The 25489-nt window shown below is 47.7% G+C and overlaps 1 protein-coding gene across 1 annotated transcript; it reads right to left on the bottom strand.

Annotated features, from left to right (window-relative positions):
- Positions 1-442: 442 nt before the first annotated feature.
- Positions 443-23744, bottom strand: FRMPD1 (FERM and PDZ domain containing 1). Its single transcript, XM_009978544.1, has 15 exons — positions 23644-23744; positions 22698-22855; positions 20935-21037; positions 20505-20550; positions 17888-17995; positions 12688-12783; positions 10164-10289; positions 8930-9049; positions 8486-8622; positions 7126-7252; positions 6632-6727; positions 5186-5368; positions 4605-4752; positions 3091-3909; positions 443-2784 (listed from the first exon to the last, which is right to left on the bottom strand). Exons 1-15 carry the CDS (start codon positions 23742-23744, stop codon positions 443-445), a joined length of 4710 nt encoding a protein of 1569 aa, XP_009976846.1.
- Positions 23745-25489: the final 1745 nt, after the last annotated feature.

Genomic DNA, 25489 nt, shown 5'->3' with positions numbered 1-25489 from the left:
AGTAGGATTTGGCATCACTCTACTTCAGAGTCTGTCTGGAGAGTAAGGAGTGGGAAGAGAGGCAGGCCAAAAGGCTCCTGTCTTTCTCCACAGGCGACAGAAAGTGGCTAAGACAACATCTTGAGACTGGCCACCTGCAAGGCCTTTAGGAGGTGAGGGACAAGCCCCAGGCAAGATACATAAGCCACGGAAGTACTCTACAAGTTTGCGTATTACATACGGATTGTGTACGCAGAATTACACAAAGCTAGGCTGGAGGCCATTATTCCCTGCCCCATGACCACTCCCCAGACAGGGTGGTTCTTGGTGGAGCTAAGCCACTGTGCATGGATGCATCCTTCCGTGACCGCTTCTGAGCTGTGGGGCTAAACATCCAGTAGGGGAGAGCCTGGTAGTGGACAGAAGCTCAGTGCACCCATATGCCACCAAACAAACGGCTCCATCACAACCACGGGGGTAGCCTGAACTGCTGCAGGAGACAGAACATGGCAGCTGTAAGGGCTGTGTGTTGGCGGGCGAGGAGCTTGGCACCCAGATCTGGGCAGCCTTGCCTGCGAAGCTGCTGGTGAACAGCCTGGACAAGCTGGTGGTAGGTGCCCACCACATCCACAAGTGCAGCCCTGAGCTCCTGCTGCCTCTGCATGCACAGCTGGCAGTGCGTCACCTGAAAGCAGGCCACTGCCAGCTGAACCAGGTGGTCGAATGTCACCTTCAGTGCACCCTGCAGCTCTTCGAGGGGCTGCTCTGTTTTCAGAAGCTCCTGGCAACTGGACAGCAAGTCCCGGGAGGCTAAGCCAAGGGCACCCTTGCTCTCAGCGCCCTGCTCTGCACATTGATCTTGCAGGTGAGTTGCTTGGTTCCCGGAGAGCTTCCTCACAACCTTCTGAAGCTCTGTGGTGTAGGCTAGGAAGCAGGAGAAATCTGCAGGGCTCACCCGTGCTTGGTCCTTCAGCTGGCTGAGGGCTTGGACATGAGGGTCCCACCATACCATGTCTCTAGCAATAGAGATTGGGTGACTGCCCACAGCGGTCCCAGGAAGACTGCAGCTGCTGGATGGTGGGTTGGTGAGGGGCCCCAAAAACGTGCTGCACATGGGCATGGTGGTTTCGCATTCCCCCTTGTCCTCAGGCCGGTGGAAGCAGCTGATATAGGACAGCCGACAGCTGCACTTGTCCATCCCAAGCTGTGGTGGAGATGTCTTCCTCAGTGTGGAAAAACCCAAGAACCTGATCATGCTGGGGTCAGAAGGGGTCTGCTCATCCTTCTTGTGGTTAAAGCAGAGGAAGGAGTGTTTTGAAGCCTCTGCTCTTTTCCCCAGTGAGCCCAAGGGAATTGGGCCTGAGGAGATGGAAAGCCCTAGAGATGGAGTCAGAGGAGAGTCTTTCCCCACCTCAGTAGCCTGTTCCTTGGGAAGTGGAGTCTGAACAGGCTGTGGCTGTTCGTGAACCACATTTCCCATGTCTCTTCTGGGCTCTCCTTCAGCCAGCCCCTGGCTGCTTACCAACTCTTTCTCAAAGGGTGTTCCAGCTGGGGGTGTTTCCATGTCCCTTAAGACAGCATCAGCCCCCAGGCACCCACTGGTCTTCTGAGAGGCCAAAAGCTCTAGTGGGATATCTACCTTTTCCTGAGATGGGCCAGATGATGTGAGGTCTGTCCTTATGCCAAATGAAAGCCAGGAGAGGCGAGTTATAACCCCTGAAGTGCTGCTGCAATCTGTTAAGAGCTGGGTTGCATCTGGAAAACCCATGTGATTTTTATTGTGCACTTTCCATAAGGCCTCCTTGTTTATCCCTTGTCTGCATTTCGTCTGTTGCAAGGCGGTGTCACTGCTGTTTCCAGCACAGCTGTCACGATTACCTTTTCTTTCTTCGCAGGAAGCCAGGACAGGCTCTTCACACACTGCCTGCCTCCCAGCAGTGGGGAGCAGTTCCTGGTCCTGGGCCACCTCATGGGGACAGGCCACAGTGGGGCCGTGAGCTGATGATGGTGGCAACATGTGTTCGTTAGCAGGGCAGGTGACATCTTGGTCCAGGAATGGGGGTACATCACCAGCCTTGTTCTGGGCTGCCATCGCCTCACCCCCCTCCTCTAGTGCCACTTGGGCCAGCCAGCCTCTGGTGGCAACACAGCTCTCCTCACTCAGCCACCCTGTATTTGTCTTCACGGAGGAATTTTCCTGGGCAGCTCTGCATTGTCCCCTAGGAAGGGGCACAGCCTCGTCCAGGGATAGGAAAGGTGGATGTACATCATGTGCAGGTTGGAGGCCACCGTCCATGTGTATGGCAATGCCTGCACTCTCCTCCCTGTGTTCGTCACTCTGCAGGCAAACCGCTGAAATGGAAGAAACCACCAAGCTGGTCAGTGATTTTACTTCTGTGGTGTCAGGCTCCATTTCCATCAGGTCAGAGGATGGGTTTGTGCTAGCAGTGTCTTTCTGGGCCTGGGTGGCAGCAAGAAGTCCCAGCTCTGCATCGTTCTTGATGTTCTCTGAGGTGGCTGGAGCCGGGGGCTGAGCAGGGAGTGTAGGAGGGGGTGGCCAAGAGCAGCAGGTCTGCAGAGAGCCTGGCAAAGCCAAGGGGAAAGTGACCTGGGAGGTGTAGTCAGTTTTCAGGAAAGATCTCCTCTTCCTCAGGCTCTTGGCATATGTCAGCTCCTTCTCCTTTCCGTGTTTCTCCCTTGCTGTCTGCCTTGTCGTCAGGTTTTCCCCCAAGCTGTAACACTTCGGTTTCTCTAGGATGCAGGAGGAGTTGTCTGTACTCTCCTGAGACGTCATACTGTAGCCTGCTGGCAAGAAAAAAACACGCAAGTCAGGAAATAGCCCCAGGCAGCAGAATACCCATGCATCTATGCAGTGGGCCAAAAAGCTCTTGACACACACATCCGGCAATTGCAGACATAAATGTTTGGCAGCACAGCCTGGCTCCCAAGTGCCAAAGGAAAACGTCTTTTATGTTATGATCAAGCATCTATTTGGAATCAGCTACGTCAAGAAAAATAAAGAGACTGAGCCTATGGCTACAAAGAGTGAAGCAACACCCTAGCCCAGGGGGTGGAAGGAAGGTGACCTGCGGCCAGTGGGTGAGGGTTTACCTGCTAGGGCATCCGGAGGGCTGAGCCTGTCTGCAGCGTCATAGAACTCCTCTTCAGAGCTGGTGTCCCCAAAGCCTGGGGGCGGGTCCAGAATGAGGTCACTCTCCTCTGCCATCCACTCTGCTCCACAAGGTGCCTCTTCCCTGGGAGACCCGTCTTTCCAAGGACCTGGAGGGCTGCGCCTGATGTCACTCCTCTCCTGGCTGCCTGCAGGGGATATGCTGTAGCACAGGCTGTAATAGCCTATGGTGTTTCTCTCAGACAGCTTGGTCTCCAGCTGTCTGAGAGAAACACCAAGATCCTCCCCTCTCTGCACAGAGGGGCTGTCATCACACCTAGGCTCCTCTGCATGTGGCACCTGCAAGAAACAGAAGTAGTCTCTGGTTTCTGCACTGCTGGAGCCTCCTGCAGCACAAATCGGGAAGAAGCTCTTGTCTGAGCTGCTCATCTCCTGCACCGTTGGTGTGTAGAAGTGGAAGAACTCTGGCCTGGAGGAAGAGCAGGCTTCCAACTCATCTTCCTCCAGTGCATCCATAGAGTCACTGGAGCCACTTATCTTAAACCCTCGGCTTTCCGTGTTGGCTGAATCTGAAGCCTCAGATGTGCTGTCTGTTCCATTGTCACCCCCATCACATTGGTCACTCCCTCCACCTCGGGGCTTTGTGCTGTCCTTCTCCAGGCTGTGGAGCTCTCCCAGCTCCTCCTCACTGCACACAGGATGGGCACTGTTGTATGCTATAGGAGTGTCCAAGCAATGCTCTGAGGAGGAATCCAGCTCCCAGGAGTCTTCGGAGTCACTGCAGGTTCGAGATTCGTACCCTGGGATTTAAACACATCTATCAGCCTGTCCTTTGCAAGGAGGAACAGCCACACAAGGGTTCTGAACTTCTTTGCACAGCAGGGACTCAAAGCCCAGAGCTCTGCCCTCACTTGCTCATCAGCAAACAAGATGAAAATGCAGTCTGACCCCTGCCCACACGGCCATCCTGTCGGTGGAGGCTTGGTCTCTCCTGCCTGCTTTGCCTGGTTTTACTGCAGAGCAGTGCTACAGGGAGCTGCAGAATAGCAGGCAGATAACTTGTTGCCTAAAGCCTTAGTCTGCAAGCCCTACGAAGCTGGAGTTACCCTAATGAGGGACAGGACAGCATGGCAAACAGATCCTCTCTCTCCTGGCTGAGGATTGCCAGCAGAGAGTAGTTGTTCAGGAGGCTGGTAAAAGAGCACAAGTACTCACGTGACAGGTTTGCCATTTCGATGATGGGCGCTAAGCCTTCACTTCTTGTGAAAAGCTGACAATTAATCCTGCTGCGCTGCCTGACATGTCTGGGGTTGATGGAAACTTGGCACTGTCTGCACCACGGCTGACAGTCTTACTAATTTGCAGATGCCACAGCACACCCCTGGGCTACTGTTATTCCCAGGAGGGAATAATGCCTCTAATGCTGGAGGATCCACCCACTTTCTCCCCATCCTTTGGCAAAAAAGTGGCTGTTTTTGGTTTTTTTTTTTCAAACCTTCTTCAGCTGAGACACGGTGCAGTTGCTGGTTTTTCTCTCCCCAGGTAAATATGGAGACATTTGCATCCACGAATAGTCTGTAATAGCCAGTGATGAGGCAGACAAGATCTTTTGCACTGTTCGATTCCAGCAGCAGAGTGAGCAGCTTGTTTTTGACAGGGGAGGCGAGCAGAAGAAAACAATAAAAAAATGTTAGAATAGACAAATATTGCTTGTACCATAATCTGCAGGAACATGCTGCCCAGTGAAAGGACACTCCCTCTCTCCCGTACTGCCATGACTGCAGAGCAATCTGATTTTGCATTAGGCACAGAGAAAGAAGAAAAATTGTTTTTTCTTGCATTTTGTTTCTTTGATATGCCTCACTGGTGGAGGAGAGCAGGAAGAATCAATTTTCTTCAGTCATTTTGTATTCTTCCTGCAAGCTTTCCCTTCTGAGTCTGATCTAAGCCTTTTGTACTGATGACACCATCAGCTAAATGTCAGATTTTGAAAAGAACAGATGATGTGAATGACTTTCCCCTTGTTCTCTGGCCCTGACACAGCCACATGCTGGCCTTCATGAAAGCACTGCTTACCTTCAGATCCTGCAGGTAGATTTTCACCATGCTCACTTTTTCAGACTCCTCTGTAAGCTCCACCCTGCTGATATTTGCAAACTCTGCCAGACTTGTTATGATGTTGAGCTTATTATTGATAATCTGGCTCACTCCATACTTGGCACCCACCAGCAAGGCAACATATGATTCTCTGTCCTGTAGCTGTAAGGAGAGAGGTTAAATCTGTAGCCAAAGTCTGAGCAGGAACCCATTCACCTATGTTGGGCAGGGACGACTCAGCCACCCCATCTTGTGTGGTATCTTTTAACACTGGACTCTCTTTACAGCTGGGCTGTAACCAGCTGCAAAGGGAGCCCCTTGTTACTTACAGGCTGTCAGGTCACCTGCTTCTGGCCGTTCTCTTCTCTGGCTTGGGGACTGCCAGTTTCCCTGTGCCCCCAAGGCAGGTGGCCCCAAAGATGCACCAGCCATCTAGCAGATCCAAAGAAGTGGTCAGCAGCAGGTTGCTATCAGAAGTGTCACCTGGCAGGCTGTGCCATATGGACCTAGCAAGACCTACTGGAGCTGGCTAGAAACTTCAGGAAGGCATTTTTGGTTTTGGAAGAAATGTCAAAACTTTCTGTTAGGATCAGACACTTAAAAAAAAAAAAAAAGAATTAACGCCCATTTAATTTGGCAGAAATATTTCAATTTGCACCCAAGTGTAAACCTAGGCATTACTACAACCCATCAGTAAGGTCCTCCTCTGGTACAGACCTACCTACACTGCTCGAGCCGCACAAAACAGCTTATGGTTCACAATTCAGTACAGATCCAAGTGGGGACAGGCAAAAAAAACCCAACCAAGAAACCTCTGGTGAAAAGAGCAGTGTTCTTTTCTACAGTAAGGTTTAAGCATGGCACATAACTTTTCAAGAGTTTTTGAACCTCCTCCCAGATCTCTTGAATACTTTACAACATACAAAGTACAGACAGAGCTTGACTGAAGAGCAAGAGTCACAACTTTCAATTAGAAAAGATATGCCTAATTATTGTGTAGGCTGGTATGTTATTCACTTCGATGGAACTATGCTGAGTTACCCTACCAGAGTCCCTCACCGATATTTATCATGATGTCCCAGAACACGGAACAGTGGTATGACTGGAGCTGGCTGAAACAGCATCATCAGAACTAATGTTATATTTTCCACGAGCATCAAAGCAAAGATAAGGAGGGACACTCAGTAAAATGTTGCTAGTGTCACATCAGCTATCAATTTGGAAAAATATTTAAACATTTCTGCTTTATGTAGAGTTTGCTTTGGTTAAGACAGGATCTTACCCACTGGTGAAGAAAGAGTTAAAACTTCTTCTTGTGCCCTGTCTTTGCAGTTATTGTCCAAGTACACTGCCGTAAGAAATGCACAAAGCAAGGCATTAACCCGGTATGCCAAAACCCAATAACATAAATAGCAGCATTCATACCATCAGGGTGGCGTTAAAGATCTTCCCATTGTACATCTTCAGGTCTCCCAGTATTTGCAGGTAGCTGAGGCGCACTTGGACTGCTGCAAGCATATGCTTTGTTTTGCAAGAGAATAAATACTGTTTAGAAATATGACAGATGAATCAGGTTTGCCAGGTAGCCTGTGGGCTGGAAGGTGTCATTTTCATGCAGGACTTAGTATTTGACCAACACAGGTAGCTTGGTCTGGATAGGCAACAGATCTGTGCAAGACCATCCCATATTACCACGTTTGCTATCAGGCAACCCCACAAGCAAACTGCAACAGAACACACTATGCAGTGAAGTTAGGGTGTGTGCACAGCAGAGGAAGTTACAAAAGGAAAAGATAGGAGAAAGGGCCCAAGGGGTCGCACAGAGAGGCGACCCATGGAGGAAAGACATTGCCTCCTTGGCCCTGAGAGATGCTGTCGTCATCCTGGGAGGCACCTTGAACCCAGGGGACACACACTACCTTCCGCCGAGGGTCCAGTAGCACCTGGTTCCGCTTCATGTGGTAGCTGATGGCTTTCTTGATATCCTTCCCTCTCATGTTTCGAAGCAAAGTTGGTGATATGAAGTTTTCAATTCCCCAGTCCCTCCTGCCAGAAAAATGGGAAGGGAGCAAAGGGAGTCTCAGCTGTGCTGTCCCCGAGCAACACAAGAATGTGCAGAATGGCGGTTAGCCAGCGGCAGAGAAGGGCAAAGGCACCACGCCAGTCTCTGGGATGCACCGAGACTCAGGGTGCTGTAACATGTGCAGACAGCTCATGCAACATGACTGCCTCACTTCAATTCACTTCTATGTGCATCTGCTGCTGGGTCAGGAGATGGTTGGAGGAACATGTGCTTTCATGCAGAATGCCTGATTTTATATGGTTATACAGGAGACAATCTACAAGCTTAGCATAATGGTCGCTATCTGTGCCTGCCACCCAGAGGATGAAAATTCTGTCTTTAAGTTCACTTTACTTTGGTTACAAGACAAGTACATTTTAACATCTCCAGTTCTCTAGACTCAAAAGTGTGGGCCATCTGTTCTGCTGAAGAGTTTACTCAGCCCAAGCATTAAATATCCAGGAACTAAGAATGCTGCAGTTATCTGTAGTCACTTCTTGCTCTCCTCTGACTGCACATAGTTGGCTGTATGCAAGGAATCAGCGGTGCTTTCATGGACTGGCAGAGGCTTAATGGTGCAGTTACCACACAAATGTCTGTTATTTAATGACTGGCCTATCACAAGTTCTTAAAGCAGGGTTGTTCTTTAGGGCAAGTGTGATCTGATAGCACTGACACGCAGCACAGCACCTCTGCTGCTTGTGAAAGCATTTTTCAGTATTTTTTTCTAGATGCCATTACTTTGCAGGACCTATCACTTATACTGAAATTAGATATTTCTGATACAGTTCTGGTGGATTAAGAGATGTACAGCACTGGCAGCGTGAACTTGATGATTATCCTCTCTCTCAACTACAGCATGCAAATCTTAGTACACTGCCAGGAGCAGTCTGGGTAACCATAACTGTGTGAGAGATTTGCAATTTCATGTCCCTGTTATCAGTCAGAACCTCCCTCTCCTTTGGGACATGGCCAGATGCTATACTGTCCATATTTATTATTCAAGCAGTTTAGCAAGTTAAGGACAGGGAGGCTCATGTAGCCACCTTGCCCTAAAATGACTGGCACAACTACGAGACTGCAGTCTCTTTGGGTCAGAGACAGTCTTCTATTCAGAGCTAAACACTGTGCAAACAGAGCTGATATCACTTTTAGTTGGCTTCTTCTTTTACTAGGCTTACTAGGTCACAACATAACATAGAAATTTGGGAACTTACTCAATGTATTTCAAGGATACTTTCTGTGGCAGAGCACAAGCATAGATCCTTTCCTGTATGTGCAGAGCAGCCAGACGTAATGCCACACTGCATTTCATTTCCACAGCAAATCTTTCCTGAAGGACATCGCTGCAGCTCTGGAACAAACAGCTGAGTTAGCATGATGATAGGAGCTCAAGAAGAAGTCAGGATAAGATCCCTGATGTGACTACTGTGCATGGAATAAAGGGAGCCACCCAGCTCATTTCAATCTCATTCTGTTAAAAAGCCAAGCATACCAGTTGATTCAAGATTTTAAGGCAAATTGAACCCAAACGCTCTGTTCTTAAGTGCTCTGCATTTCCCATTCATATAACTGAGCTGGCCTGAAGAATGCTTTGGTTTAAAGCAGAAATGAGAATTGGGCGAGAAGAGATCCTGAAGCATGGAATGCCTCAATTTCACCTGCAGGTAGAGATATTCGAAGGCAACTGGGTCTTCCTGCAGGAGGTCTAAGGGATCCTTTGGGATAAAGCAAACTCTGAAGAGGCACCGATAGTCATGAGATTCTCTTTTTTGGATCACCTGCAACAGACAAACAGCATCATGCCACAACTATTGCTGTAGTCCCTCCCTTCATAAATGATAGTAAGCCTCTGACGTGTATGAGCTCACAGAAATCACTGAAAAGTACTGGCAAATGGGATGGCTGCACATGAGCCATTGTCCTTAGCAAAGGAGACACTGCTAGTGTTTGTAATTTTATCTTTGATTCTTTTCCTGGTTTTTGCTTCTCCCTGTGGTAGCTTGGAAGTCCTTTGACAGCAAAACTTCATTAAATATCCATTGATCTCACATACTTGCAGTATAACAAGGACAGAGGCTTGACAGCCATATGATAATGACAGGAGAAGGGGCAAGCTTCTCTGCTTTTAAGTTCAGTCGTAAGACTCAGCAGCCTTCAACAGACACTTGGATCATCATCATCATGTCAATACAATGCTAAGAACCCTGGGTTACACGTTAGCGTATTTTATTCTGAGCAAGTCCCATACAGGCTCACCAACTGAAACAAAGCAGAAATTCTCAGGCACACATGCTTAGTGGTTGGACAGTTTTAGCTACCGAACCTCCCTGCATCACAGTGGATCACCAACCAAAAAATTCAACAGTATGGAGATAAGACTCCCAAATCAGATTAGCCTAGAATTACTAGCAGAGCAACAGAATTACTAACAGAGCTAACCTCATGTTTGTCAGACGCAAACTTTTGATTTAGAATTTAATCAAAGTGGCACTTGGCTGGGTTAACTCTCTGAATACTTAGGGTACTGTAAACAGCTGAGTACACAGCTGGTTTAAGACTGTCTCAAACAGTCCTCTGTAGATGGGCCTATCTGACAGGTGGCACAAAGCATGTTCATCCTCAATGGCTCTACACAGTCCAAGCAGTACCAGTCCACAGGTACTGCTCTGTGGGTTCTCTAAAACGAGTGAGACGCTTTTGAAAGCACAATTTCTCCAGGGGTTCTGGTTAACACAGTGGCAACACATGCAACAGGCAGAGAGAAGAGGAGGACACACTCCCGGAGATGGGGCCAAGCTCACTCCCTCTTGTGACACCTGCAGAGCTGAGCTCTCTCTGTACCTCACTGGCCACAATTCACGGCTACGGAGGCATGCCAGGGGCTCTGCTCACCTGCTCGATCAGCTCCTCCTCATGCAGCAGGTGGATCTTTGCCACATTGTACTGCTCCTCCAGAGCAAGGGCAAAGTGTGCAATGCTCCGGATGGAGAGCTTCTCCTTCAAGGTGAGAACAATGTCCTGGGAAAGGAAGGCACACAGATGATCAAACAGAATTTAGACACAGTTGCTGAGCACTGCTGCATGAATGCAGATGATTCTAGCCTGTTGCTGTCAGCCATGTGGGACAGCACTGAAAGGGCAGTGGCAGACACAAAATTCTCTGCAGCCAAGAACATGCTTGGTGCTGCAACACAGAGTGAAATTTTTAGTGCTGTTTCACAGGAAACTAGTGCCTGCCTGACATACTGCCTTTCCCTCTTCACTGACAGCTTCTGAACACATTGACCTAGACAAACCACAGAGGTCTCAAGGTTAGAGAAAGCCTGCAAGTTTATGAGAAGGGGAGGTATGGGAGATGGCAATCTCTTTGGGACACCAAGCACCCAAGCACAAGCTTGGCAGTTAGCTGCTGTGATGTCCCAGCTGGATGTCTGAGCAACAAAAGAACATGCCAGCCAGGCAGTGAGAAGGACAGTGGTCAGAGCCACCTATGTGCACTGATGCCAGCCTGTTGGTAAGGAAGGGAGTCAGAGGAACTGCAAAGGATGCACAGATAAAGGGAGGACCACACATTTCAGTAGATCAGGAGGACAAGGTAATAGGCATCAAATCAGTTTCCTAGAGTTGCATGTCCTGGGCTGCTTCATGCTGAAAGTTTTGGCCTTACAGTTTTTAGTTTGATGGTGTTGAGCACTTTCTGTCACCCTTGGTCCAAATGTTTGCAGTTAACCATTCTAGCTTTCTAGAACTCTATGATACTTTTTGAAGAAACTACAAAGAACTGGTGAAAAACTGGTGAAAAATATTTCTCCCCACCAATAAACAAGAATTTGAGCACATAATGGTAAAAATCTTGCCAAATTTGACTGAAACTGGTGTTTCAGTTGTATGGAGAATTCTTTTGGAATACTAAGTGCCATGGAAATAACTAAGGGGTTTTTTTTGACAATCAGAAAACATTACATAAGGCTTGACTACGTACAAATTGACGGAGAAATCCTTTGCTTCACTCAAGCTTCTTCAGGTAAGCATAAACATTTGACTCATCTCAGTTTTAAGCAAGGATCTCTCAAACAGCAGAGGAACTTTTGAAAACACATAACTTCTGAAGCATTTTACCTATTTGAGTGTTTCTGTAAGGACACTGGTGAGGATTGCACTCAACTCCAGTAGGGAAAAATTTGTTCCAGGTCAGAGGCGAGCAACTTGAGTCAAACATTAAGAACTAATGTATCTTTTAGAAATTAATCCCTTGTGGGCATTCAATTCTCTCTTTGCAACTCACCTCTCCTTTCCTTACTACCTCCTTGCTTTATCTAATTATTTTCTTTTTCTCTGCCCTGCAAGTCACAAGACTTGCAGAGACTTACTTGCATGAGAGACCACAATAGTTTCATGAAGTTTTGATGAACTAGACAATAAAATCCTTTTTGAGGAAAGTTTTCAGTGCATTATAAATACATTCTCCTCGCTTTCTCCCTTAATATTCTTTCAGCCTGATAAACCCAGAATGTCTGTCCATTGTGCATCTTTTCCACAGTAACTGCACTGCTGCAGGACATTGTATATTCTTTAAAGAAATTATGGCCTCCAATTACTGTGCACAGGCAAATCTTATTAACTCCAACATAAACACTGAGCAACTCCAAAGATCAGGCTGGTAAAAACATAAAGTTTGTAAGCCTATGTCTAAACATGGCAATTATGGAAAGTGCTAGATTAATGGCTCTGGAGAGCAGCACCTTGTATTTTGAAGAGAATGATGGTAACTTGTCTAAAATGCCTCCAAGCACAGTGATCCTAGGGAACTGTTACCGCTTAAGGTAACACCCTTGATTAAGGAGTTAATCAGTTATCCACAGGAAACTTTTCCACCAGGGCAGAAATGAGGCTGGAACACAGACAGGCACTTTAAGTAACAACTGACACAACTGCACTTGCTGTGTTCACCTGATAGCCAAACTTGGACTCCACTGTCCAGGTCCCAAGCCAGGAGACTTGTTCTCCTCAGGGGTGCACATTGTCACTGCTATATTAAACAACCTCCTCTGTATTCTGCCACGTGGTTTCCAAGGAAAGCAACATTTGTGTAGACAGCTGCTGATTTGCCAGTCCCCCACCAACCTGTCCTCTTGCCCAACTTTTATCACACTTCATGAAGCTGTAGTGGTCTCCTAGCCAAGGTCCTGCAAGTTCTGTGAAAATCAGTTGCTGAGAAGAAAACAAAGGTGCATCAAAGCGGCACCTCCTCTGCAGTAAGGGCATGGAAAATCCAGCACGCCCAGCATCAGTCAGCAATCCAGTTCCCACCAGCGGGCCAATACATGGAAGAGGCTGCAAGTTCCACTGCATGCACCTTTGCTGCTAGATTGAATTCAAGTGGTGGGAACAAAGACAGACAACTAAGCATCGTTACCTTCACAGTAGTGTTCGTCTCAAACCTGAAAGCCTTCGTTTGTCCATTTTCCAAGTATACCTTGAGAACGTTGGGCATACAAAGAAGAGAATTCCCCTGCAGAACAAAAGCAACAGCACTAATCCTTGGACATTAAGCCTCTGGGCACCAGGCTGCTCTGCCTGACACAGCACATCCTGGTATAAATGAAAATCTTTCTCTGCTTTTGCAATACTCTCCTGTGGCACCAAGCTTTATTCCCTGATTATGCTTCTGGCACGGAACAAGGGAAAGGGGGCATAACAAATGCCTTTACTATAAAACTCCAGACAGTGCAATAGCTGCATATGGCCCAGATATGACCGTTGTTCAGTTCCCACATGGCACAGGAAGATATGGAAGATACTGAACTCTAAGAGCCATTCTCCCTGCTCATTGCCAGAAAAGCAGCAATGTCTGCCAGAAAAGATGTCTTCCCATTACTGGGCACCATTGACCTGGTTAGTCAACACTAGAGGATGTGCCAATCGACCCGGCCCCGCCCAGTCACAACTCTTACGTACTGTAGAAGGGGACAGAGTCCCTGTAGTGCACATTAGGAATATGCTGGGGAAGACAGTCTGGGTTATTCCTAACTCAGTTAAAGGTAAACCTATTAGTGGGATTGCTTTTGCTCAAGGATCTGGGTGCGCTTGGTGGGTGATGCAAAAGTATGGGGAAGTTGGATGTGTACCTCAAGGGGACTTGATGTTGGGTGATCTTCAGCCTGCGGATCATGGACATGGACTGCACCAGATACACCAGCTACAAGCTTTGGATGCAGCATGCAACAGAGACGCCATGTCATCCTGCTGCTGCATCCAGTGTCACCCATTCTATCAACTGAGTGAACTCCGCATCATCTCTCCCACCCTGAAAGACTGTCATGACAGATGGAGCCCAGAGTTATGGACTAAATGAACTTAACATTTTGGAGGGGTGGTCCATAGACTAAGGCAATGATATCTGTGTGCATATATACGACCCGAGTATGACATGGATGGGATGGAATAAGGGGTAGATACTATCCTGGTTTCAGCTGGGACAGAGTTAGTTTTTCTTCTTAGTAGTTAGAATAGCTCTGTGTTTTGGATTTAGTCTGGGATTTGTTATGAGAAGAACATGATAACATGCTGATGCTGAGACATCAAGGACTTTTTAGCTTCCCGTGTGTTGCCGGTGTGCAGGAACACAACAGGCTGGAGGGGGAGCACAGCCGGAACAAAAGACCTACAACTCCTAGTTTATGATTTGAACTTAGATTTAGGATTAAGGGACAAATTGGCCAATGGAATATTCCATATCATGCAACATCATGCCCAGTACACAGATGAGAGTTGGCCAGGAAGTTTGGATTTCTCGAGTTCTCTCTCTCTTGCTCTCTTTTTGGGCCTCTTGCTCTTTCGGGATTGCAGTTTCGGGACTTCTCTGTTTTGGGATTGATTGCTGGGACAAGATGGGCATTGGCTACTGGGTGGTGAGCAATTACACTGTGCATCACTTGTTTGTATACATGATTACCATTTTATATATTATCATATATTATTATAGTTTTTTATATATTTATTTTCACCATTATTACTTTTATTTTAATTATTAAATTGTTCTTATGTCAATCCACGAGTCTCCTTCTCTTTTTGCCTTTAATTCTCTTCCCCATTCCTGGGAGCGGGGGAGGGTGAGCGAGTGGCTGTGTGGCGTGGGTTAAACCACAAGAGCATTAAAGGCAATGACTCCCGTAGCAAAACCACCGTCATTGAGTGCTCTGAGAAGGGTCTGGGAACTTGGCCTCTGTTCTTCTGGGGCTGTCTAGAGCTGCACCTTTCAGCCTTCCACTGTACTCCTTTAGTAGAGCTCATTTACATCTTCCTTCTTGTTTTCAGCATTATTCTTCTTCTTGTTCAGTGCTGAGAAGGTTTACTCCTCCACCCTTGGATTTCCCACTCACCATATCTTTCATATGTTCTTGGACCAGCACATGTTCCTCCAATCTTAAAGTGTTTACCTACTTGTCATGACAGTCTCAAGGCTGAGAATGGCATTTCTAAGATTCTCTCTCCTATGTTTCATTTGCTGTGCAGCACCTTATAAATCTCACAACCTTGGTCACTCTTTTAAATAGACAGCCCATATACCCTGGAAGTACTACCAGAACACAGAACACTTCTGAATCTCGTTCCTTGTTCCTCCCCTCTGTTTTGTGGGGTTCATGCTGCCTACAGTCATCACTGAGAAAAACAGTGAACACTGCCACTATTCTTGAGTCCAAGCTCTAACTCCTTCGTGGCCAGCGGTACAAAGACATCACGTCTTTGACAGACTTTGGGTCCTCCATCAGTTTCAGGAAAGTGATGCTGGTTTACACCAACTGCACATTTTCATTTTCTATGCTAGCTCCTGCAGCCACAGGTTATCATATGAGCGAGGCCTGGTACAGCCCGCACACAGAAGAACTTCAGATCTGTACAGAAATTTATACACAAATTATCATCACTCTCTTGGTCAGATCCAATTGGCTGGCCAGAACACCCAGATGGGATTTCTCTCCTTTTGTGCAGGCTGTAATAGACTACTGTGAATTAATTCTGAAAACTTCTGCTATGGCTAAAGCAGCTATACCTCTCCCGTTTTGTCTCATGCAAGGTTGACTTGCTCCATGTTACAGCTAGGCCCACAGCTTCTAATAATACACTGACTGATGCTAACCTGAGGATCCTGAGGGACCTGTCTCTTGCATATCATTCAGTTATATGGAAATACATAATAAGCTTGCAACAGAAAATGGAGGGTGGATAGCATTGAGGCTTATTAACAATTTATGCTCCCAAACTGGAGTTTCAGATTTCAGCTGCGGAAGGCAGCCTCTGGGTTCCTTCCAGTTGCCACAAAGATCATTTAGCAATGCTCCATTAAGATGACAAGAGTAGTGTATTTACTGAAACAGTAGGCTTTGCAGTTTTTCAGGGCCATAATACCCACTTTGGCTGTCTTAATAACATCAGTCTGCTGAAAGGAGAGCAGTTCTAAAAGCAGAGTAGCTGCTGTCTACGGCGAACAGTGCTTTTCCAGAAAGAAGTCATAAATATGCAACAAATTTATTTACTCTTCCTTTGTGCTAATATTTTACTGTTCAAAACGGTCCATATCCAACTGGTTGAAAAAGGAAGCTACCACCATTGGGACCCCAACACCTGAATGAATTTCTCTTACCTTTATGCTCTCAATGAATGAATGGCAAATTATATATTGATTGTGTCTCTCCTCTGCACTTGCAAAGGGATGATTAAGTTAGCTCAGCAAAATACTGATAGAGGCTTTGTAGAAAGTGCAGAGTACAGTGTTCCCTTTGGAAGTGCCTTCTTTAGACCTCTCAAGACCTGCCTTGCAATCAATAAGTGAATGGCACAGATCTGAGACCTCTGTGCACTGCAGCGCCAGTGCCCAACCCTGGCTGAAACAGGTCCATGGAAGGTCCCAAGCAGATACTAGTGTGAATCTCCAGCTATAAGAAAAAGCAGAGACTGCTGGCATTTTCAGGTCTGGCTGTATCCCACAATCAGCCTTGCCCAAGACCTCTCAGTCATCTCTGCCTTGGATCACTTCCAGAGCATGTCATCCTCTTCTCTATTGCCTGCCTTGTGAGCTCAGGCAGGGCTCCATAATGCTCAGGCAGGGTCCCAGACAGACCCGTCATTAAGATGTGAACACAGCCCTTGGTAGAGCAGAGATGAGCCTTGCAGGAGCTCCAGCACACCTGGCAACAACTTGGCAGAAAGGAAAGGATCCCAGAGTCTAGAGAGACATACTGGCAAACGTGTCAGAAGTCACACATGGCCCTCTCCCGCTCTGGAGAGCAGACCAGAAAAGGAGAAGGAGTCCCAACAAGCTTGGAGTCAGGCACAGGTGCCAAAGCATTCACACTGTTCCTGCCTAACAGGCTTGTGACATCCATGGCACCCCTGGCTGCAGCTCTGCCCTGATGCAGGGGTAGAAGAGGAAACACCTGCCACAGTGAAGGCTGTGCCTGAGTTGGGTCAGGAGAGCTCCCTATCAAAAGATATGGGAAAAAAGAGGCAGCCTAGAAGAGAAGATGAAAAGGCTTCTCTTTTCTTCTTGCTGGTTCATCATCACCACAAAGTGCAAAGAAGCAGGATTTGGTCAGGCTTGAAGAACTGAAGAGCACTAATGAGTAGGGGACATAAGTGGGGGATTTTGACCACAGAAATTTTTCATTACAAAGCGAAAAAGAAAAACTCGACAGAGTTAAAGACTCCGAACTGACCCCCGTCCATCCCAACCACATGAGCTTAATAAGTTACACAGAAAGAAAAAGGAAACATTTAAGAGCTGTTCTCACTTCAGGGAAGCTACAAGTTTTCTCACTGCTTGTCCTTCTCTGCTACAGGCAGACCTGTAACTATCCAGCTCGTTTCTTATCAGTGCTAGAAACCCTGTGATAAATTTGCAGCACTCCTCCAGTGAGCCATGATCTTGTTTCACTTAAGAACAGATTGGCTCAGCTTACAGATGGTCTATTATGGAGGCAGCTGTGAATGCTCTGTGGAAATCCTCTTCAAGGATATGAAACACAACAAGCTGTCATTCTTTCAGCTGGAGAGCATACGTCAAATTTAACAGCAAAGCAAAGTCATCAGTACCAAACTCTATGAACACAATGCTATCTGAACACTGCTGAAGGCCAAGAAGAGATACTCCAGCTACTTTGACAGCAAATAAACCTGGCATAGACAGTAGGATTGACCTCTCATCTTTAGGATTAGGATTGTCAAGCTCAAATTTCAGTCTAGGTTTACTATAAAAAGATTAGCACCTTGAGATGACTACTACGTCCCACGGCTATGTAATGCTGGTTTAAAGTTTACCTTGATGGTAAAAGGACAAAGTAGTACAAGCAGTCATCTTCCATTAGTCTAAGTAAGCAAATCAAAGATAAAACACCCTGGAGATGCCAGCACTTCTCTCCCACGACCAGTGAGCCTAGGAAACAAGTTAGGACCAGATGCCTGGATGCATATCCAGGGCAGACTAGCAAAGTAAGAGTGCAGCCACTTTGTAGCTCCTGGCCACGTTAACCCAGCCAGACACCTGTCTGCAGGAGCAAATCCATTTCTTCCCAGCAAGTAGTGCTCATGATGCCAGGCTGCAGCCATGCCCCACTGACCTGTGTGTGTCCATTCACCAGCACTTCCTCTGCGAACCGTACTTTCACGGGGTTTGTTTTTAGCCTTGCCCTCTTCTCTGCAGTAAGAAACGATGACTTAGGCCCGCCCTGAAAAGATAACAGCACTCGGTTGGCAGCTCGGTCTGCTGCAGCTCCGTAGGAGAGGCACAGGCCCACAGCACAGGCTGGGGTGCAGTCACAGCCCGTGCTGCAGCTGCTCACACCACAGTGTCTCACACCAACAGGAACAGGTGTTGTCATGAGTCTCAGCCTCCAGGCTTACCACAGGCCTTTCTGACCTACCTGGGTGGTTGCTGCCTTCTGAACCCAAACCCAGCTGTCCAAACAAGTGGCTGCATGTGTAACACATGCTGTACACACTCCTGATTTCACTGCGCATTAACCAGTCACTGTGTTTAGGCATCTCCCCAACTCCTGCAATGAAGCCAGGATCCTGAAGAATGACTTTTAATCTACCAACAGCTGGCTTGCGGTGTACCTACACAGTACCATAACCCAAAGCATGCAGAGTGCCTTGCTGAGATAGAAAAAACACTCTGTCTGTGTATCACACGAACATAGCTGCATAGGCTGCACTTCCTAGTTGAGCTGGGGTTTCTAGAGCGTACTCTCGTATTGCAATTGTCCAAGAAAACAGACCAAGGCTAAAAAGCCAACTTGACTTCATTGCACTGTTGTCACATAACCACGCTTTCACCACCACAGGGGCCTACCAAGCTCACAAGACACCACATGAGCCTAGGAACCACCGAGCTCTTGCGCCCAAAGGTCCTGCTCTTGTAAAGCGTGATATTTCCCAAGAAGAACAGAGGCAGTATCCCTCAGTATTCTCCTAGACAACTTTGAGGTAGAGCAATTCCAACACTTTGGCAGAGGCACAGGTGCCTCCCAACCTGCCACAGCCCCATCTTGCCCCGAGGCCATTTGGCAAGGACGGAGGAAGGGAGGCAGGCAGGAGCCCCTGTGCCCAGCCAGCAAGCAAGCCCTTCCAGAGTCTGCAAGGCTGCATAGAGCATCATGCCCTGCCGCTGCCCTGAGGAGGGCCACGGCCTCCCACATCCCTTCTACTGTGGCCAGCACAGCCCCAGCAGAGGCTCTGGTATCCATTGATGGGAGGCGTTACCTCTCAGCTCTAAGCACAGCTGCCTTCAGAGTGGGGCAAGAGCCAACCCCAAACCCAAGATCAGCCTTGGCTGTATTTGGAGGTGTCCTTAAAGTGACCTGCAAAGGAAAAAACAAAAATGGGTTCATGCCCCATTTGCTTCTCAACAATGCATGAAGGTCTGTGAAGGGTGTTCCAATACCCGTGAAGGATTTTCCAAATCCTTCTCTCTGAAAAGCCATAGTGTTTTCTCCCTTTAGGCAGGCATTCAGGTCTTGCATAGTTAACTCTTAGTTCTTCCTTGATCTCCAGAGCCAGATCAAGCACTGGCAAGACTGACAGACAATGTACTAGGCAAGGGAGATCAGATTAACGAAAGAGGGAAGCCACTGTTCAGTGAATTTGCCTGAAGTTTTTCTGGTTTTTCTTTGGCTTTGTGCACATACCTTGAATGCCAACTTTGGGCAGGAAAAACATATTTAAGAGATTTTCTCTTTAATGTACCTTTACTGAATGGCCAAGAAATCTCATGACCTTAAGCCTGAGAGCTCCACCAACTCTTCTGAAGGAATCATAATTCTTGTTTCTAAGAATAAATCAAAAAATAAAAAGAGAAACCTCCAAGGAAATTAAAAACACTCCCAAAATTGTTTCCGGGGTGGGGCGGAGGGTGAGATCTCCCTCAGGCCACTTTCATACATTGCAAGAAGACAAAAAGCACACAAACTCAATTTTGTCTTTGCTTTGCAGCTCAGCTTTTACACACATTGGAATCCATGTGGATAAACATATCATGTTGGCAGTACATGCCTTCTGGGGAATTTTATGCTGCAGGAATGCGCAATCAGTACCAAAGTTTCATACTAAAACTTTGCTTCTATTCCCAAAGTATGATCCACACTCAGGTCCCAGTCTTTAACTGGATAGAGCCTTGAGAAAAAAGGGATAAATTTTTCCGGCACTCAGAAACGGAAAACTTCAAGAGCTTCCAAGAAGCACCTAGGGCAGGTGCACCCGCCCTTTGTGCGGGGTGGTCCCCATGGCCCAGACAGCCCCAGCACGTGGGAAGCACTCCAGGCTGTTCTTGGTGGGCTGGCCACAGTTTGCTGAGAAGACCTGCCTGCATCTCTGCTGTTGTGGTCTCCTGGCCCCTGTGGAGCAGCTGGGCCCTCATAGCTCCTGACGGAGCCTCCCGCTCCAGGGAGCATGAGCTCAAACCACTCAGTGAGTCTCTCTGTGTGGCTGGCTCTGTGAGCCACCCTGGCCCTGCACCCAGGGGAGCTGTGAAGATTTACCACTGATTCTCCCCAAAACCTCCTCAAAGGGTGTGCATGAAAGCAGAGGACCGCCACAGCTCCCTCCCTCAAGCGCTCCAGCCCTTGTCCTGCGTGCCAGCCTGGCCGCTCCACCTTGACTGCGGGCCGCGCTGCCGGCCGTGGCTATCTGGGGCAGTGCTGCTGGGAGTGCTGAGAGTGTTGAAGAAAGGCCATTTACCGACGTGCAGCGCAGGACGGTTAGGAGGAGCTCGTCACCGGCCTCCCTGTAACAGAGACATGCAGTCAGCCAGGGTCAGCAGCTGCCTCCGCCTTCCTCCCCAGTGTTGTGGCAGTCGATGCCAGCGAGTCCTCTGGCCCCTCCACCCCGCCATGCGGGAAGGCTCTCAGCCAGGCAGGGCAGGGCGCAGCCCACCACGCACCCACAGGGCAGCGGAACGCCGGGGAACCTCGCTCTCCCGGGCTGCTGTGCCCTTCGGCCACAGGGTGGGCTCGTCCCTGCGGGGCAGCCCCCACGGAGCGCGGCTCCCCGGGAGGCAGCCAGGTCCCCCACAGGAGGGCTTGGCCCCGCACAGACCCTCTGCAACCCTCGGTGATATCCGCTCCCCGCACCTCTCCTCCCAGCCCTCAGGGCCGCGGCGGGACCGCACCTGATGATGTCAGCCGCTCGTTCGACGGACAAGTCATCCACTTTCCTAGAGTTTATCAGGAGGAGCTGGTCGCCTGGCTGCAGCTTCCCTTCAGCGGTGCTCCCTGCGGGTGACCGGCATGCTGTTAGTCACAACAGCCCCGCACCGGCAGACCTCCTCCCACCGGGGACGCTCACCGAGAGCTCCTCTTCTCACCCAGCACCCAGGTGGGTGCCTCAGCAACTGCCTCCAGATGACAAAATAAAAAGGGGCCAAAGGACACGGTGCCCTGATGCCAGCTGGCGTACCACCGCCCGCATCCATGCTGCCTCACCCAGCCTGTCCTCTGGTCCCACAAGCTGCCCCTGCAGCACAAGAAAAAAAAACCCACAAGGGAAAAAAAATAATTTCTGAGCTTTGCTTTCCAGGACAGTAGCAGCTGCAGGATCCAAGGGGCTAAGGAGCAGGTGGACCTCTGGCCTGTGAAGGAGGAGGGTGCATGCAGCCCCCAGCTCTGCCACAGCCAGCCTGCTGGCCAAGGCACACTACTGAATTCCTCTGACAGGCAGGTTTGCCCACACACCCAGCTACCACTCGCCACCTGTGCCTCAGGGAGACTCCGGTGTCGGGCAGCATACAGGAAAGGCAAATCACAAAGACAATCATTTGGAATTAAACACAGGGCTTTTAGCTGTGGGCTCCCATAGCAAAGGACAGGAGGTAAAAGGATAGTTTTTCTTGTGCCTTAGTTTTAACAAAATGTTGATTCTTTCTGATCAGGAAAAAAGAAAAGCGTAACAGAAAACCTCCTTCCTCACTGCTTAGACCACAAGACTCTCAGCTAATTTAGCCGTGTTTCACATGGGAAGGGGCATAAACAGAAAATTTCACTCAAAAGCACTGTGAAAGGACAGAGACCATACTATAGTGTCTTTATGCTAAACATACCACAGGCACAAGCACTTGGACAGCCCATTTCCTGAGGCAGATGGGGAATGCCGCAGCCTACATGGGTGGCCAGAGTCCTCCAGCCACCTTCCGCACAACACCGACCTGCCCGGCTCAGGCATAGCCTTTCTCTAGCTGTCACATTCACAGTGATGGGTAAAAAGCAGGCATTTTTTGTGTACCCATTAAAATAATAAAAGGTAAATAAAAAACAGATTCACAGTTTTTGATGCAAAACCTCCAAGCCACTTTAAAAGCAGAGTTTTACCACTTTAAAATTTAAATTAAATTTAATTAAATTAAATTTAAATTAAATTTTACCGCTTTTCCATTTAACTGGAAATGTTGATCTGCTTGACTTACACAGAATTTCACCAGGGCTGCCTGTAACTAGCAGTGATCCTCTCCATGTTACAGGGCTGGAAGCCTCTAGAGAGCATTTTCAACAACAGATCACCAGGGCTACTGCAGAACAAGAACTCTAAGATTAGATCAAATTCTTCCTTTCCATTTCAGATAAAACACCAGAAAGAACTGTGCTTTGAAGCAGCTCTTTGCATCCCTGAAGGTCAGCTGTGTCCGAGTGCAGGCAAAGGATTAGCAGTGAAGCTGTCATTGGCTTAGATTTCTTTCATGTCATCAAAATCAGGTAGATGTTCAAGCGCTCTGCATGCCACAGGCATACAGGCTTTCGCCCTCAGTATTTAAGGATCACAAGCCAACCAGAGGTATATGGGAAACTCATAAATACCAGGCAGGAGTTTATCACCAAGGTCATCTGGGACAGTTCAGGCTTCTCACACCTGCAATTGCAGGGCGAAGGAAATGGTGCTTACCCGCAGTGACAGATGCAATTGTAAGAGGAAGGTCTGGACAAATCTCGAAGCCGTAGTGATGGAGGACCAAATCTTTGTATACTGTGACAGTAAGTTTGACACGGCTGGCAGGCTGGCCACTGCCATCACTGGTGCTATCTGTCACAGACACTCTGTCCCTGTGAGACAAGAAGCTGGTGATTAATTAAGTTATATTCAGAAAACACCTTGCTGAAGGGGCATAGATACACACACACACCCCCTGCCACTTTCAGTGGGCTGCACCAGTACACAGAGAGGCCAGCAGTTCTCTGGGTACCCACATGTGCAGAGCCAGAGCTGTGCAGGCCAGCAGTGATCCCCCAGGCAACACAGAAAGCTGAAGACATCAGACCAGTGGCACCAGCTGGTTGTAATCACAACTCTTTCAGCCACCCCAGCCCAATGGTCACATGGAGAGAGAACTCCAGGTGTGCCCCGCAGCAAGCCCTGACCTCCACAGATCACAGCAACACCTTTACCCAGCAAGGCAGTGAGAGAGCTGCTTCTGCCAGGGTCCAGTTCAGCTTAATTTTGACTCACAAATCTCAGGAAAGTAAAGCAACTGTGGGCCAGGATTGCTTGTAAATGCAACCCAATCTTGCCTAAAAAACATGGGCCAATGGCAAGACACAAAGAGAAGTACAACCCCATCTTCAAGAAGAGCACATTTCACACTGAGCAGTACTGTATTTCTGCAGATGTGTGTCACGAAACCAGAATGGGCAAAAGCAGGAATATCAGTTCTTGGAAACCAAAGAGGATGCTTAAAACCATTTTTTTTTCCTGAGGACTACTGTATGCATATATCCCAAGAACAACTGAAGCAACGAGTAAGATCTGCAACCTGTGACTGCCCCTGAAAAGCTTGTGCTATCTCTGATTAAAGGTGATCATCAGATATTCCTTTCACAAAAAACACGTTTACCTGGATGCACCATCCCGAGAGCGATGAAGCCATTTTGCTACCATTTGCTCTATTCTACATGCTTTGCGTGTCTGGATTAAGTTAGTCTCCAAATCGTCCATTTACCTGAAAGTGACAGAAATCACAGGAAAACAGAATGATAAAAGATGAGGAAATCTTCTAGACACTGTTCAGAGTTACAAACACCAATTCACAACTCTTTGTAATAAAGAGATCCATCAGCACCTTGGGAAGACCACGTGCTTTAACATCTGTGACACCGTGAGTCTTCCTGCCCATCCAGCCTCCCCTGCCTGGTGCTTTTGGTTAGTCCATGTTGGTGGTCATAGTGCACTAGCTTCTCATGGCAGAGAATGACCCAGTAACCTCTGTATTGCTTTTTCAAGGTTTCTGGATTCAGTGATCTGTCTTCTCAACAAGAGAAAGCTTCTATACCTAGTCATAGGAAAGCCCTCCTCTATTTTAGTCTGGGATCTCTGAACACTAAGTTTGGTAACAACCACCTGTGCATTGATCCAAACTAGACAAGCTTCTTCCATTGATGTTTTTTTCAGGGACAAGAGCACAGCCTTCAGCTCCAGTGGGCCGAAAACTTCAGGGCATGATTGTGAGGTTTACAGTCAACTGCTGGCTGCCTTGGGGAGGCAGAGAGTTGGTGGACTCCCTCCCTGTGACAGATTTCCTCTTGGACTCATATAGCCACAGAAATTCTACAGAGAGCAGTAATGAAGCAAGAAACCGAGTAGCCAGTGCAAGTTGCTACACGCTGCTCTTTACACTAGCAGAAGCAGTCTCTAAACCAAGGTCATAAGCTCGAACTTGTCTCAGATAAAACTGGTCCAGTGCACTGATGTCTGCTAGTCCTGGAGCTCTGTGAATATACGTGGCTCCAGAAATCAGTAAAGTGAGTGGCTCATCCTGGATCTTTCATTTAAAAGCCCTAGCTCAACAATATGAAAATGGTCACCAATCCAATCTTCTCCTTGTGCATGTACCCTCTGCTGTTGATAGTCCCACTATTTTTAGTCCTACTGAACCGAAGAACTGTGGCATTAGATTGGCTCAGATCTGGTTAATTCATTGTGACTTTAATTGCACCTAAAAATGTTCTTTCTTTTGAAAATGCAAAGGCTACATCAGCTTCCAGGCCCCAAACTGAACCTGCCAGTGCATGATTCCTCCATCAAACTCGATCATTTCCCACTTTAACAATGTGTAGTTCAAGATATAGAAAAGCCTGTAGTCACATACCATTTTCCTTACTCATTCAAACACTGGAAAGAACTGTGGGCTGCAAGTGAACCAAACACAAAATGAAACAGAAAATACGCCTGAATCTACAAGAAGTCATGAAGAATATCAACTCTTTGTATTTCAGTTGTATTTCAGCAAGGAAACAGAATTATTATATCCACCTTTCACACTGTGTCTTCCGGTCAGCTTGCAAGATTTTTATGTCCTGAGCTCATCTCTCGTGTCTTCTGCTCAGACAGTAAGTTCTGCACATCGAGGACATTGTCTGTTATGCCGGTACAGCACACAGGACAGCAGGCTGCTGGTCCATATCAGGAGCTCTAATGTAGCAGAAATATTAGTAAGTTAACTTCAGAATAACAAGATATAAAAGAGATGGTTGAAAGCTGACAAAAATGAGGCACAAAACATTTTGTCTCAACACGAACAGGACTTCTTCCCCTCACACACTCCCCCTAACTCATTTTTTTTAACAAGGATGAGAGGACAGGACCAACATTTGTCGATATGTCTTTCCCTCCCAGGAAGCCATTCTGGCCCATTTCCCCACATGCCTGCGTAGCAATGGACAGAAAATAGGTCCATAAAATAC

This window comes from Tauraco erythrolophus, chromosome Z, assembly GCF_009769465.1.
Source record: "Tauraco erythrolophus isolate bTauEry1 chromosome Z, bTauEry1.pri, whole genome shotgun sequence".
Classification (NCBI taxonomy): Eukaryota; Metazoa; Chordata; class Aves; order Musophagiformes; family Musophagidae; genus Tauraco; species Tauraco erythrolophus.
This window is presented reverse-complemented; position numbering and strand designations above follow the sequence as displayed.

Excerpts from the sequence above, each read along its gene's own strand:
- FRMPD1 (XM_009978544.1), bottom strand. The coding sequence starts at position 23,744 with ATGGACGATTTGGAGACTAACTTAATCCAGACACGCAAAGCATGTAGA. Across the intron at positions 20,551-20,934 it reads CGAGCGGCTGACATCATCAG|GGAGGCCGGTGACGAGCTCC; the intron begins GTGCGGTCCCGC and ends TCTCTGTTACAG. Across the intron at positions 3,910-4,604 it reads CCGTGTCTCAGCTGAAGAAG|GGTACGAATCTCGAACCTGC; the intron begins GTTTGAAAAAAA and ends TTTAAATCCCAG.